The sequence below is a fragment of the Gigantopelta aegis genome, chromosome 2, assembly GCF_016097555.1.
Source record: "Gigantopelta aegis isolate Gae_Host chromosome 2, Gae_host_genome, whole genome shotgun sequence".
NCBI lineage: Eukaryota > Metazoa > Mollusca > Gastropoda > Neomphalida > Peltospiridae > Gigantopelta > Gigantopelta aegis.
The window spans coordinates 24,745,580-24,762,193 of NC_054700.1; the positions used below are offsets into that span (position 1 = coordinate 24,745,580).

Consider the following 16,614-nt stretch of genomic DNA (forward strand, 5'->3'; position numbering starts at 1 on the left):
AAATGAATACTTTGCTGTCTGTTTTCACTTTTATGCTACTATTGTTGTTATAACAAATCTATGTTTGTAAATTAAACACAGTTTCATACGATAGTTAATATTTGTTTAAAAGAAGTGGTATTATCAAGTCTTACAATTGATTCATACATTATACATGTATTTGTGTGAAACATTTCTTTGACTTTGTTACACAGGACACGTTAGTACCTTCGCTGCATGTGCGTTGAAACCATCCGCACAGACAGTAGTCCATTTGTGATCCTGGTAGATCTGAACCGCTCCTTGGGAGGCATTCATTCCAAGATTCAACCTCACTGATAACGAAACAAAACAAAATCATTGTTAGGCCCTTAAAAACGTGAACAAATTGTCGTCTAATTGCCATTGTAGGATGTTTCTGACAAACAGAGTCCATTTATGGACTATAATTACATACACACATACTGTTTAGAATGTCAGTGGTCAATGCGCTCCTGGTCGTCTTAATATCTGTGGTAGACGAAACTGGAGTTTACCTTCCAATAAATTTGTACGTATGAAACCATGTACATGTATTACAACGTAAAACGAATTTTGATATACAACCATATACTACAGATCAGAAACAACACAATTAAATAGTCACAGTGCGTTGTGAAATATAAGTTAGTCCCAAAATCAGGGTGATGCTTAATTAATTTCCAGGTGTATATATATAGAGACGCTGACATTCTAAACAAAAAACTTTATTTAATGTTTTTTGTCAGTCTCTAAAAGGCTCTATTCAGGCGCGTCTGCAGGAATTTATGTGGGTTCTAGACTGTGGCGAGCGAAATTTATCAGGGGGTTGAGTCATACCCACTCCACCCCCCCCCCCCCCCCCCCCCCCCCCCCCCCCCTGCACACGCGCCTTCTATCAGCCGGAAACTCAGAGCAGTGACTCTCTTCGAAAGTAAGAAGAAATAAACTATTACATATATTTATGGTAATGTAGCTTATAAACTATTACACTTCGAGTCCTGGAAATAAAAATGTAATTCAGTAATTAATTTTAAACTTTACAAATTCAATATTTGAAATTAAATCCCAATAACAGAACCTTTCTTCACGACTATACACTATAACCGGACAACAGTCTATACAGATTTCTGAATAAACAGACTAAGACGTAAACAACTTCATACCATGAACGTTTTACATATAAACGGACAAGCATATAAACAATGTCATACAATAAACGAACTAAAACAGACATACTGTTTCGAACAATGAGCAGACTAAGACAAAATCGATTTTACAAAATCCTATATACTTTCACACAATAAACGGACTAAAATCACATGATAAATCCTACCTGATTTCAGACAATAAAGTGACTAAAACCTACATATTTTCACCCACAATAAAGTGACTAAAACCTACATATTTTCACCCACAATAAAGTGACTAAAACCTACATATTTTCACCCATAATAAAGTGACTAAAACCTACATATTTTCACCCATAATAAAGTGACTAAAACCTACATATTTTCACCCACAATAAAGTGACTAAAACCTACATATTTTCACCCATAATAAAGTGACTAAAACCTACATATTTTCACCCACAATAAAGTGACTAAAACCTACATATTTTCACCCACAATAAAGTGACTAAAACCTACATATTTTCACCCATAATAAAGTGACTAAAACCTACATATTTTCACCCACAATAAAGTGACTAAAACCTACATATTTTCACCCACAATAAAGTGACTAAAACCTACATATTTTCACCCATAATAAAGTGACTAAAACCTACATATTTTCACCCATAATAACCTAAAAAAGGAAGGAAATGTTTAATTTAACGACGCACTCAACACATTTTATTTACAGTTATATGGTGTCAGACATATGGTTAAGGATCACACAGATATTTGAGAGAGGAAATTCGCTGTCGCCACTTCATAGGTTACTCTTTTCGATTAGCAGCAAGGGATCATTTATATGCACCATCCCACAGACAGGATAGTACATACCACGACCTTTGTTACACCAGCTGTGGAGCACTGGTTGGAACGAGAAATAGCCCAATGGGTCCACCGATGAAGATCGATCCTAGACCGACCACGCATCAAGCGAACGCTTTACCAGTGGGCTACGTCCCGCCCCTCAATAATAAACTAAAGGCCACATTATTAAATTTACACGACTCCAAACAATTAAATAACAGACTAAAATATTATGATTTCACACAATGAACGGCCTAAGACCAAAACCTACTATTTTCACAATACGAGTAGACTATAATCTACACGATAACATACAATAAACAGAACCCCTCAACACGATTTCACTTAATAAACGACTAAACTCATCCTTAATTCCACACAATAAACAGACCCCCCCCCCCTTCCAACACGATTTCATTTAATAAACGACTAAATCCGTTCTTAATTCCACACAATAAACAGACCCCCCCCCCCCCCAACACGATTTCATTTAATAAACGACTAAACCCGTGCTTAATTCCACACAATAAACAGACCCCCCCCCCCCCCAACACGATTTCATTTAATAAACGACTAAACCCGTTCTTAATTCCACACAATAAACAGACCCCCCCCCCCCCCCCCCAACACGATTTCATTTAATAAACGACTAAACCCGTGCTTAATTCCACACAATAAACCGACTGAAGTCAACACGATTTCACTTAATAAACGACTAAACCCGTGCTTAATTCCGCACAATAAACAGACCTCCCCCCCCCCCCCCAACACGATTTCATTTAATAAATGACTAAACCCGTGCTCAATTCCACACAATAAACCGACTGAAGTTTACTTGTATTTCACACAATAAATGTAAACAGTCTAAAGCTTACACACATTCAAACAATAAACACGACTAAAATCTACATGATTTTTTGACAATAAACGGACTGAAGTCAACATGATTTCACACACTAAAAAGACTAAAACTAACATCACTTTGCACAGTAAACGGACTAAAATTTCGCATACAAAAGCGGACCAAACCTACATCATTAATTTTCATATACAAAAACAGAATCAGACCAAAACGTACATGATTTCACATAAAAATAAACTAAACGTACATGATGTAACATACAAATGAACTAAACCCACATGATGTAACATAAAAATTAACTAAACGTACCTGATTTCACATACAAATGAACTAAACCCACCTGATTTCACATACAAATGAACTAAAACCACCTGATTTCACATACAAATGAACTAAACCCACCTGATTTCACATACAAATGAACTAAACTCACATGATTTCACATAAACAGCAGACTATTAATTGCCATTCATTTATTTTTATTTTTGTGTTTATGTCCAATTAAGGTTTAAGCACGCTGTCCTGGGCACACACGTCAGCTATCTGGAATGTCTGCCCAGGACATTGGGTTAATGGTTAGTTGTTAATGGTTTGTGAAATGGTTTGTGAAATTATGAGAAATTATGCCTTACACCTACTCTGGGTAGGTGCCGGTACCCGAGTGTGAACCCAGTACCTACTAGCCTTGTGTCCGATGGCTTAATCACTACAAAATTGAGGCTACAGATTAAAAACCTACATTATTTCACTTAATAAACGGAGTGAAAACCTACATGCTATTACTCAAACGGAGTGAAAACCTACATGATTTCACTCAATAAACGGAGTGAAAACTTACATGATTTCACACAATAAATGGAGTGAAAACAAAAAATACATGCTATTACTCAATAAACCTACATGATTTCATATAAATAAACGGACTGAAAACCTACATGTTTTCATATAAATAAACGGACTGAAAACAAACGTGATTTCACACAAACGGACTGAAAACCTACATGATTTCACACAAACGGACTGAAAACCTACACATTTTCCCATAAATAAATAGACTGAAAACCTACATGATTTCACACAATAAACGGACGCGTCGTCAGCATGGCTCTCACAGACGCGGGGGAAGAAGCTGCTGTCGTCGACAATCTCGTCATGGAAGCCTTTGTGTGGACACGTGTGAAGGGTCGTCTCCTTTCCAGTACACATGAGGTGGCTCAGCCAAACCGGACCGCTGCCCTGCCCATAGGTGGCCTTGTCGAGGGCGTAGCCGTCGTCAAAGCCTTTCTGTCGACAGAACACGCCCGCCTCTCTGTCATCCCAGTACTCATCACAGACAGTGCCCCAGACTCCGCCCACTCTAATATCAACACGCCCATAATTGGCGCCTCCAGACATGTTATATTTTATATCTAAAATGGTAAAGTATTAACATTTATTATTAAGAGATTGTTTTTGATTTACTTTGATAAATTAAGTGGATAATACAAAACTGGGTATATAAAATGATTATAAGCAATGTTTTAAAGAATGGTTTTATTGTGGTCGCATGTTTTATTTAAGGGCACCACTAGATGACGTTAATTAATTACTAACTGACTACTAGTATTTGATGTCAAACATTTGATGATTACGACCGTCTTAATTTTTTCATCAGCAGTCATGAATCTTGTATGCGCACTTCCGTAAAGACAGGACAACACATGCCACATCCTGGTTGGAACGGGAAAAAGGCAAATGTTCCACCGAGGGGATTCGATTCTACAACCAAAGCATATCAGGCGAGCAGTCTACCAACTGAGTTGGTTCACGTCTCTTGGTTATAGTCAAGCAGTAGTTTAAACAATTACCGTATTGTGGCCGAATGGCGATTGGCTATTTGCTGCCGTTGTAGCTAGGGTGTAACGAATACACATGGTGGAGAATACGATACACATCACAAATATGAGGTGACGAATACGAATATTTATTCACGTCCATGAATACAAAAGTGAAAAGGATTTGCAAAAAGGAAGAACAGTATATTTAAAAAAAAGTAAAAATGGATTAATCATGGGCAGCAATTTTTTAATATGTAGTAATCAATTTAAAACCATATTTGTATTGCCAGAGTTCTAATTAAGAATGATCTAAATTTATTTTGCTTTAATCAGCTAATTAAACACTTGTATATTGAAGTTACACTAACAAAATACACTCATGATCAAAACAATCGAATCCGATTTGCGTTTTAGTTAGTGTGAATTAAAAACAAATTTTACAGTTAGCATTACATATATGTATTGCTGTATTCGGTTCAGCTAGTGACGAATACGAATGCAACTACGATACTAACTGCTGTTCGGTGTAGCGAATATTCGAGTATATCGGTACACCCCTAGTTATAGCATCTGTAGTAGCCCAAACAACATTTTACATACCAAAACGTTTGTACGTATAAACAATCTATGTATAAAACCATTTGTAAAACACGTTACGCCGATCAACAGCGCAAGGAATATATAGGCACTGTTACACCGCATAGAGCTCCTAACCCATAGAGCTCCCCGAGGAGCTATATGCGTCATTAAAGAATCGCATAGAGCTCCTAACCCATAGAGCTCCCCGAGGAGCTATATGCGTCGTTAAAGAATCGCATAGAGCGCCTGTCCCATAGAGCTTCCGAGGAGCTCAATGCGTCAACATGCCCGATCGTCCCGCATTCAGCTCAAATATTAAATACAACAACATAATATACTGACTATTTTTTTACTTTAAGTTCTACTCCTTTATTCCTCAATCAACATCATCAAAAACAATAAATCACCATCGTTGTGAACGTCATCATCATCAGTTATCATCATCATTATCATCATCATCATCATCGTCGTCATCATCAATTATCATCATCATTATAATCATCGTCGTCATCATCACCATCATCATCAATTATCACCATCATTATCATCATCGTCATCATCATCACAATCATCATCCGAATAATCATCATCTATGTTCTAGAACGTTCGTCTGCGACCATTTGCCTCTCATCAATGTAGGTTAAAAGTTATATACTAGGCACAAAAAATAAAGGAACCCCTATATCTGTATATTTTGCATCTGAAAGGACCATGTTACACTTGACCCAGCCAAATCCGAACCCAGGTCCATTGGTCATAAGTGTTGTCCCACACAGATGCAGCGTTCCTTACCCTTCATGGTTCATATTTTTAAATGCCACTAAAATTCGTAGAGCATCTTAGACATTTGAATGATCTATGTTTCCATACGTAGTAGATTTTAAAGCCCTGGCCATACATTCACAACGTGGATGCCGATCACGCCGACTATTCGTGGAGCTGTTTGTCATACTGGGTCGTGTTGAATCGGCATCTACTACCCGACTCAACAAGACTCACGACGACTTAGTATAAATAAGCCACAAATTGTTTTTGTCATTGTGATTCAGGGTGCATTGTCCTGATTCGTACTTATGTCGTTGAGGGTCGTGTTACATCGTCCTGAGTTGGCGTGAGTCTTGACCGTTGTCGTTGTGCATCGTACTGGTGTCGTACCAGATCTTAGTGATTCGTGCTTAAAAATTGATGCCGACTCATGACGATTCACCAGAAATAGCATGGCGAATAGCTATGACTCACCAAGACTCACTTCGACAATTTAACACAACATTTTTGAACATTTCAAAATAATCGGCGTGCCTTCCCGACTCACCAGGACTTAGGACGACTTACCAAGGCTCAAACCAACACCAGTACGATCCACCATGACTCAACAAATTGTTTTCAAGTCGTAGCGATCGTGACAGTGTGACCAGGGCTTAATGTCTGTGATGCTCAACGAAGTCCAAGTGTTATGTACTGTAAGATATTGATAATGCAGTGACATTGATCAAGAGGCTTCTGGAAGAAGCTATTCATCAAGAATTTGATATCGTTGAGATACTTCTGTACACAACGCAAGAATAGCCATGGTGATTAATTAGACACCGCATATGATGATGTTAAGGGTTGTACTGATTACAGTGAGTCATTATCGGAAGTGGGGAGCTCTATGCGTCAAGGTGAAAGACTCATTTTAAAGTTGATGTGTACCTTCGACCCATAGAACTCGCGGGAGCTCTTTGTGTTGTGGCCTAACGCATCATGAGCTCTATGCGGAGTAACAAGGCACTACTATTCTAAATAGGGCCTCCACGAGTACTCAAGCCGAGTCTAGCAAGACTCGAGTCTGTTCACAGGACGAGTATTCTCATATAATTATATTGTTTTACCGTCACTTTGTCATATGCTTATCGCCGGTTATTTTACAGGGATAACAATGGAGGGAAAACAGAAGCCGAATGTGTGGAATGCAATATAATGGCCTGATTTGGCATCAATATTCAGCGCTGGAATTAAGATGTATAATGCTGTTTTACTTTCTTACACAACCGTTTGATGAGAACATCATTTGTAATTTTTGACAACACATACTTGTTTACACATGTAAGTTTGTTAACAATTTCAAGACATACGACTGGCTGCTCCTAGGTGATGACTGGGTCACCAATGCCATACACTCTAATTAAAATTAGCTCCACTATTACATGTGGATCTAACAGCAGCCCGTTGGAGCTCATGTCCAGTTGACCTTTCATTCGACCAATCAAAACGTTACTTGCAAAATCATGCCAGTGATTTGAAAAGAATTTGAAAACATTCGGGATTATGCCGAGGGTATACGAAATGATTCGGGTGAATTACGAAGTATGCTGGTGTAAAAGGAACGCAGGTCCGTAGGAACAGTAGTCCTATCGGACTTTCATTCCTGGTTTATTTTTAAGTTGTTTTTATCCTAGTACTTGTATTCCTACCGGACTTAAATTCCTTCTACAACAGTGACAGAAATACTAGTCCGACAAATTAGATGTCCGTTTATTATACTCTGCAATTTGCACGAGCTGCCATAAAGACAGGAGAAAAAAAAGAGGTTTTGGCAGCCTTCCCTGGTAGTGTGATGGATAAGCGTATTGTGTATTGTAACAATAAGATTATTGTGGGTTCAAATCTCCATGTCAAAAAATATTTTTAAGTTTGAGTATCATCTTAATTCTTTTTTTACGTCATAGACTTGTGGATCAGACACGTGAGTGAATTTTTGTAATCGTCTTACATTTCTTTTACAATATTGAAGTAGGACGAATATCTTGCTTTTTTCAAAAGTATATAAAGCAACTACAGATATAAAGTAGGCTATATGTCCATGTGTTCAACACGAAGAAATATACCCCCTCCCCCTCAATATGTAGCCCAAAATTGTTTTACAAATATATATATGAAAACTGGTAACTCCAAAAAAACTAACATTTGGTGAACAACAAAAGACAATTTCTATATGCACCAGCATAATGTTTAATAATATGTTTTGTAAGTTTATATTTTGACAGTAAGTCACAATCTGATTAATTGTGATTTTCTAATCTTTGTCCGATCGGACTTCCATTCCTCGGAATCCTAGTCTGTGGGACCTGTATTCCTAGGAATTTAAGTCTCTGGGACGTGCATTTCGAGGAATGTAAGTCCGTGGGACTTTTATTCCTGGTACTCCTAGTCCACAGGACTTTCAATCCTAGTATTCCTAGTCCTCTGGAATTTATTTCTTTATTTATAACTAGTACTATAATGATCAGTTACTACAGTATAAAATAACAGGAACAATAACCATGAAGTTTTGACTTTTATTGATGAACAATTAAAAATAGCATCAAAACACTTGAAATTACTTATCACTGACTGCCTTATGGCTGTTTCGACCATAAAAAGCATAAGATATGAGTTGGGGAAAGGGTCTCTGTATAATTATACCTGGCCGTTAGGAACATCATAAGCGTTCGAGACTGGGTGGAGGTGTGAGGAGGGGGGGGGGGGGGGGGGGGCAAAATGAGCTGGTCTAAAATCTTCACCATGCAATTCCATAATTTTACTCACAATATTAGTTGTAATCCATGTAAAAATGCAGACTGATTTGTTTGGAATCCTATTTAGCATCTTGGTAGTAATGCGAATATAAATATACGTTGTGTTCCAGATTCGGACATTTTCGTTTCATTCGGGCAATAATGATCAGCATGCCTCCCCCACCCCTTCTCCCAAAAAGGGAGTCTGAATGCCTGTTGCGACCAAAACGTTCAGGTGTAAAAGTGTCATGTGTAGTCTGTTTAAAAGGATCTTTGTAAACTGTGTGTGCATATTATTGACAGTATCATAATTGTTCAGGGATTACTGTTTTGTTTTAGTCGGTGTAGTAGCCCATTGAGCTGCTAAAACCCACTCTTAGTCATTGATATTTCTATTAATTGATAAACATTAATGAAAAACATTTAACATATTTGTTTATCGATGGTATGGTTTGTTGGGACTAAGATATCATAGAGGCTAGAGTCTGATATGTCATATGTTAGACCAAATTAATTTTTAAAATGAGCAAACTTGACAAAGCAGGCACATGTTCAGTAAGCTATGCAGGGGAGAGGTCAAGAAATTTGCTTTGAATAGGTGTGTTTAGAACACGCCACCCCACCCCACACCCTATGTACACGCGCCTGCAACATTATTGACAGAAAGGCACAAACTTAAAATTATATAATAACAAGATAATATATATAACGCAAATATCACATTTTTATAGTTAAATTATTATTAATATTATTATTATTATTATTATTATTATTATTATTATTATCAAATACCAATATATAATGTCTAACAGATAATTGTGTTGGTATATCATATGGGCAAGTTATGGTAACTGTTTTTGAGTTACTTTTAAATGTTTAAACATTTATTAGTTGGAACAATACGCATTGAATAAAGACCTTGGTTCTGCTCATGTAATAAGGTCAACAAAATGTGTACAAACAAATATTGGAATAAATAGAAAATATTTATTTAAAGAGAGGCGCTAGTATCCTAAGTTAATTAAATAAACCAAAAAGGAAACTGTTTTTAGTTTTGTTTACATTTATAATTTATTTTTTATGTGTACGACCGGACTTAAATTTTGATTGTCCAGGAATGCAAGTCCGGCCCGGACTTGATATCCTGGCAGTCAGACCAGTATTCCTAAGGAACATAAGTCCTAGGACTTGCATTCCTAGGTATATTAGACCTAGGACCTGCATTCCTAGGAGACTAAGTCCGGGCAGACCACTGTTCCTACGGACTTGCATTCCGTTTACACCGGAAACTAATTTCAATATAAAATTTTATAAAAAAAACCGTGATAGTATAGCCATAAAATCTTTTTATGCCTGTATACAATCCAGAGTTTATTACTGCACTTTTCCCCCTGTTTTTTAATGTTGAAATAGACCAACAAGTTCGCCTATTGCATAAATAGTCTCGACCGATATTTTTAGAATTTGTATGCTCCCGAATAACGTTATAAAAGGCGAAGTGTAATTGGTCGATATTCTTTCCTGTCATGGACGGGCGTGCGCTACAACAGCTTGTTCTGAATGTGCACATAAAACCCTATGACATGACATGACATGCTCGATGTTTAAATTGTTATCTATAGATGAAATGTCACCTGGACATTGGAGTCTATGCAATGCTGTTAGATCTACTGATGAGACCAGTAGAGCTAATTTTAATCAGATTGCAATGAAATACATCCAATGAACAAACAGCACGAACGAAATCGATTACACTGTGGCATATAGTTAACCTCACAATCATTTGTCTGTGATGCGTAAGTTAGCTACAAGTGTAAAGGCTGTAAATAACTTTTAGTCAGAAAAGATGTTAAAATTTACTTAAAACCTATTTGAGGTAAGAACTAGAATAATACATTCGTGCCCATTACATACAATTTATCGTGTTTTAAAAACGTATCAGACTTGCTTTCGCTCTTGTAACAACTCGTTGTAAGATAAATGGTATTTAACGGCCATGCATGTATTATTCTCTAAACACGAAAATGTATTTCATGTGAAAACACGGGACTGTCTCTTTAAAGATTAGCCATACCGTGGTCTCCATTGAAGCAGAGGGCGCTCGACACATCGGAATAACTGCAGTTTCCAAGCGACATGCGGTCATTAAAGGGGCACTTCGCGAGCCCGGTCTCCTTCCCCGTACAGTTGACGCTGCTCAGCCAGAACGGCTCCTTGAAACTCGGCAGGTCGTCACCTGGGTCGTAGTGGTAGGCGATGCCATCGGTGAAGTGGTTGTTCTTGCAGAACACCTTGGCATCAAAGTCGTCCCACAGGTTGTTGCAGACGCGACCGCTGATACCGTAATGCGTGGCCACCACCATCCCAGTCGGTTTCTTCCCAAAGGTGAAAGTGTAATCTGAATTATAATGATAATTTTTACGCAGACGTACGTGGTCGTCCAGAAAAGAAGAAGAGAAAGATTTTACGTGCACATTCAGAGCAATCTGTTGTACGCACGCCTATACTAGACACAGGGACCGGCCTTGGCCGGATCTCTCTGTCCAGGACAGGAAAGGTGGAGGGGGGGGGGGGTGTGTAAGAGAAGGGACGCTTGCACTGACAAGTGCAAGAGAGCACCAGCAGTCCAAATGTTGGTGACAGGCGGGGTGTAATTGGTGCTATGGAATTTTGAATGTCCCGTAGGATTATATCCAAAGAGAAAGTGGTGCGCATTTTCATGGAGGAAATTTGGCGCAATTTTGATGGTCGTTCTAATTGAAATAGTGAGGAGAGCTAATAGGTTTTGCTTTTAGTATTCCAAGAGTAGCTCTTTATTATGAGTCGTCCAGCAAAATCTGCTACTTTTATATCCCTTCCCTCCATACGTCGTTTTGTAACGCCGATGCTACACTCATTCCTCTCTAAATTACGTAACACTTGTAAACCTACCCCATCTCAATTTTGCTATCTACACGATATACGTAATACGAACGATTAACACGAAGCAGTTCATAAAGACAGGTATTGTAAACTACATACATAACTGCAAATAGAAAAAGTCGATTATATATATATATATATATATATATATATATATACACACACACACACATATATATATATATATATATATATATATATATATATATATATATATATATACACTCAACAACGAAAGTTTAGCTAATGTTAAAAGAAATGGCATAACATTTATACATTAACCTATTTTTATTAATTAGTATTCACATCTGAAATGTTTACCATTTACAAACAACATAAACTCGTCAACATTTGCCTTAACACAACAGGAGGACCTGGTTTTCTTTTTAAGTTTATTTAACCATGGCAAATTTAGACGTCATAAAAAATATTTGCTAAACTTTCGTGGTTATATATATATAAGACATATATATATACACACACACACACACATACACAGACACACACACACACACACACACACACACACACACTGGTAACCGAACATTTATATTCAAAATATACTTCTAACTCGATCTACACTATTCAAAATACTTTGGTATCCAGTGGTATTGCTGGAATTTAAGCCATCACTACAGAAATGACACACTCAACACATTTTATTTACGGTTATATGGTGTCAGACATGTGGTTAAGGACCACATAGATATTGAGAGAGGAAACCCGCTGTCGCCACTTCATGGGCCCCTCTTTTCGATTAGCAGCAAGGGATCTTTTATATGCACCATTCCATAGACAGGATAGCACATTCCACGGCCTTTGATGTACCAGTTGTGGTGCATTGGCTAGAGCGAGAAATAGCCCAATAGGCCCACTGACGGGGATCGACCCAAAACCGACCGCGCATTAAGCGAGCGCTTTACCACTGGGCTGCGTCCCGCCCCTATCACTACAGAAACGAGAAAGGTAACTGAATGGGTATTATATACATAACTTTACAGTATATCACCTATTTATAGTAAATAGTGTACAATATGACGTGTGTCAAAATGGCAAAATAATTTAAATAACTATCCAATGAAAAACGTTGTATTTTAGGCGCACATTGCAGTCTAAGTAGGGGTGCGCACATTCAGCACCCATCCGTTTTGAAGATGTGCCTGCATCCACAAATCAAGGCGTCTAGCCAATAGGCCAATGATAGCGTGTTAAGCCTGTTCCCAATAAAATTTGCATCAGATAGTCGCAGATTATTGCATACTAGACGCAACTATCATGAACCCGTACATTATAACTTGCCCGATCCTGTGGCACTGTTTCTACAAAAGTATCGTCTGTCTGCGACCGTCTGTGGTTATATGTGACGTATTACAGATTTTTGTGGGAACCAGTGGCGTGTTCAGGAATCCGAGTACTCTCGAACAATTTAACTGGTACCATTATCTTCATTCACATCGCAGACATGCAAAACAACAACCCGTCTAGCATAACAACCGCGATCGCTCGCCCTCCTGAACGTGTCTCAGGCTCTAAAATTAATTAATCATTCAACCATTTAACTCGTGCTTACATCCACTGAAGATTCTAGCACGACTGTCTTGAGCACCTCCTCCGAGATTCCTCAGTGGATGTGTCCAAGACAGGGGGTTAGGTTTTACTTACCTTCATTAATCACAGCTGTGTTGTTGAAGCAGACGACAGAAGCGTAGTATTTCGACTGACACACGCCCACCTTGACACACTTCTCTATGCTGTCTTCACCGCCAGCGCACACCATGCTGATGTTTGTCTTGAACACGGGCTTGGGCCGGTACTCGTGGTGCGAGTCCAGGTTTCCATACGCCGAGCAGCAAATCGCCTTGCCGTCTGCGTAATTCAGATCCTGACACACCCTCTTGGCGCTGGTGTCCGTGAAGCCGCTGTCGCACACCGGGTACCACGTGTTGTCGTAGTAGTACCGCACGGGACCCTGGGTAAGGTCTACGTCGTATCTGAGGCCAAGTTTAACTGGGGGAAAAGTGTAATAGTTTTATGAATGTCATATTTACAAACCAGCTTGCAAAACATAGACGGAGAGATACACAAAGAGAGAAAGCAAAAAAAAGTTTGTTTCGTTTAACGACACAACAAGAGCACATTGATTTCTTAATCATCGGCTATTGAATGTCAAATATCTACTAATTTTTGACATATAGTTTTAGAGAGGAAATCCGATAAATTGTTCCATTAGTGGCAAGGGACCTTTTATATGCATCATCTTATAGACAAGATAACACATACCACGGCCTTTGATATACCAGTTGTGTTGCACTGGCATTTCTCGTTCCAGCCAGTGCACCGCGACTGGTATATCAAAGGCCATGGTATATACTTTCCTGTCTGTGGGAAGTGCATATAAAAGATCCCTTGCTGAATTAGAAAAAATGTAGCGGGTTTCCTCTGTTGACTACGAGTCAGAATTACCAAATGTTTGACATCCAATAGCCGATGATTAATTAATCAATGTGCTCTAGTGGTGTCGTTAAACAAAACACACTTCGGTTTTTGTTTTGGTGAACTGGCTGGTATGAGAAATGGCCCAATAGGCCCACCAAATGGGATTGATTCTAGACTGACTGCGCATGAAGCAAGCATTTTACCACTGGGCTACGTCCTGCGTCTGAGTGGTAGACAGTAGTAATGGCAGATGCGGACAGGGAAAGAGAGAGAGAGAGAGAGAGAGAGAGAGAGAGAGAGAGAGAGAGAGAGAGAGAGAGAGAGAGAGAGAGAGAGAGAGAGAGAGAGAGAGAGAGAGAGAGACACACACACACACACACACACAGAAAGACTGACAGACAGACACCTGTGTTTATATTAACAAGTGTCTGACATCACTTACGTTTCCCGTAGCAGCTGATGGCGGCATCGGAGTAGTGGTTGCTGCAGTAGAAGCTTTTAGAGAGGTGCCAGCCGTCGTGAGGACAGTCAGTCAATGTAGACTCTTGGCCCGTGCACCGGAACGCCCCCGTGTACACCGGGGTCGGAGGGGTGTTGCTTTGATTAACTGCTGAGCGAATCGGCTCCACCTCTCCTTCCATGTACCCCAAAGACCGACAAAGAACGTTAGCCGTGCGGAAGTCAAAGTCTCGGTCGCACACAGTTCCCCAAACTCCATCCACCGATATTTCCACTCGTCCTATGTTGTCCTTTTTCCCAGTCAAGCGGTAGTAAACGTCTGGAAACATAATTGTAGAGTCAAGAGATTGATTCCATAACCAAAATTACTGTACAAAGATCTCACACTGATTCCCAAGTTGAGAATCATTTTACAGTGGCAAACTAAGTAAGTTTCAAGTCCAAAACATGCCAGTGGCTTTCCTTTGAAACGTAGCCTTTGAACTAGTATCTTAATTATGTTTTATAGTTCATCGACAAAATTATATTTCAAATTGCAAATGTTTGTTACTGTCTCACTTGCATTATCGTTGATCAAATGTATACTATAAGTGAGAAAATACTACTGGGTTCAGATATTATCCCATTTTTATCCTATTATCCCAAAATTTGTTACTATCATTTTAACGTTTTAATTGTAATTCATGGGCCATGGGTTACATAGAGTCCTCCTGCACCACCACCCTACAACAACTCTATTACATTATGTTTTTACAAGCCCTAATATGCCCTGTATATGACACAAACTGGTAATAGTGACAAAACAATTTGTCACCAATATGGGAGAGTACCTTAGATAATGGATTTTTTGTTTTGTTGACGTGATCCCTTTTATTTTTGTGCACCAAATTACCCCCGCATGTGTCAGTGACATATAATATATCAAATCAAAGCTTATGATCCACTGGTCCGTCTGGCATGCTTTAGGATATTCACTAAACATCTACGACTAAGTCGTTTAGAGACTATACGCCACTTTCCCTTGCGGCTTCACAATTCCTACAATATTTTCTTTTTGACAAAAAACAAACATCGAATGTCTGTCACCTGCTTGCTAGTCATTTATATTCTGCACTATCATAGCTTTCATTTGACACCAATATCCTAGTCTGCTGTTAACAGGATAGTGGTTTACTCAATTTTACTCCCGTAATCCGAAATATTAGTCTTAGATTAGGGCTCTTTATAATTAGGACAATAGTGTTCACCTTTTGTCTGATGTTGATTCTAAATCATTTTATTGAAGGATTCCGACAGTGTCAACATATGTATAATAAAATGTGCCCAGTACGACCGCTGACAATTATTTTCTGAGAGATTAGTATGACAACTTTGTTTTAATATATGTAAAAAACACCAAAAAACACACAACAACAACAAGGTGAAATTGCACACTTTTCATTTTCAAAAAGAGTGGATATCAGCCCTTGAGTCTAATCAAACCTTATTAAAACGCTTGAGTTTAAACAAACCTTCTTCATTAAAACAGATCAAATTAAACAAATTTACTTCATTAAAATAGATCAATTAAAAACAAACCTACTTCATTAAGACATCACATTAAACAAACATTCCTCATTAAAACAGATCAAATTAAACAAACATTCCTCATTAAAACAGATCAAATTAAACAAACATTCCTTATTAAAACAGATCAAATTAAACAAACATTCCTCATTAAAACAGATAAAATAAAACAAACATTCCTAATTAAAACAGATCAAATTAAACAAACATTCCTCATTAAAACAGATCAAATTAAACAAACATTCCTCATTAAAACAGATCAAATAAAACAAACATCATTCATTAAAACAGATACATACTACACAAAACTTCATTAAAACAGATCCGTACTACATTCTTTATTAAAGAACCTTCTTTATTAAAACAGACATACTACACAAATCTTTTTTATTAAACCAGTCATACTACAAAAACCTTCGTCATTAAAACAGATCCATACTGCACAAACCTTCTCCATT

General features: G+C 38.2%; 1 protein-coding gene across 1 annotated transcript in view; it reads right to left on the reverse strand.

Moving 5' to 3' along the window:
* The window catches only part of LOC121383080 (deleted in malignant brain tumors 1 protein-like), a 135,642-nt gene that overhangs the window by 17,451 nt on the left and 101,577 nt on the right, over nt 1–16,614 (reverse strand). The window contains exons 23-27 of the mRNA XM_041512856.1: nt 14,574–14,909; nt 13,358–13,702; nt 10,848–11,171; nt 3,909–4,250; nt 208–314 (exon numbers count right to left, since the gene is read on the reverse strand). Coding sequence (XP_041368790.1) covers nt 208–314; nt 3,909–4,250; nt 10,848–11,171; nt 13,358–13,702; nt 14,574–14,909 — 1,454 coding nt within the window. The remainder of the gene's footprint in view (nt 1–207; nt 315–3,908; nt 4,251–10,847; nt 11,172–13,357; nt 13,703–14,573; nt 14,910–16,614) is intronic.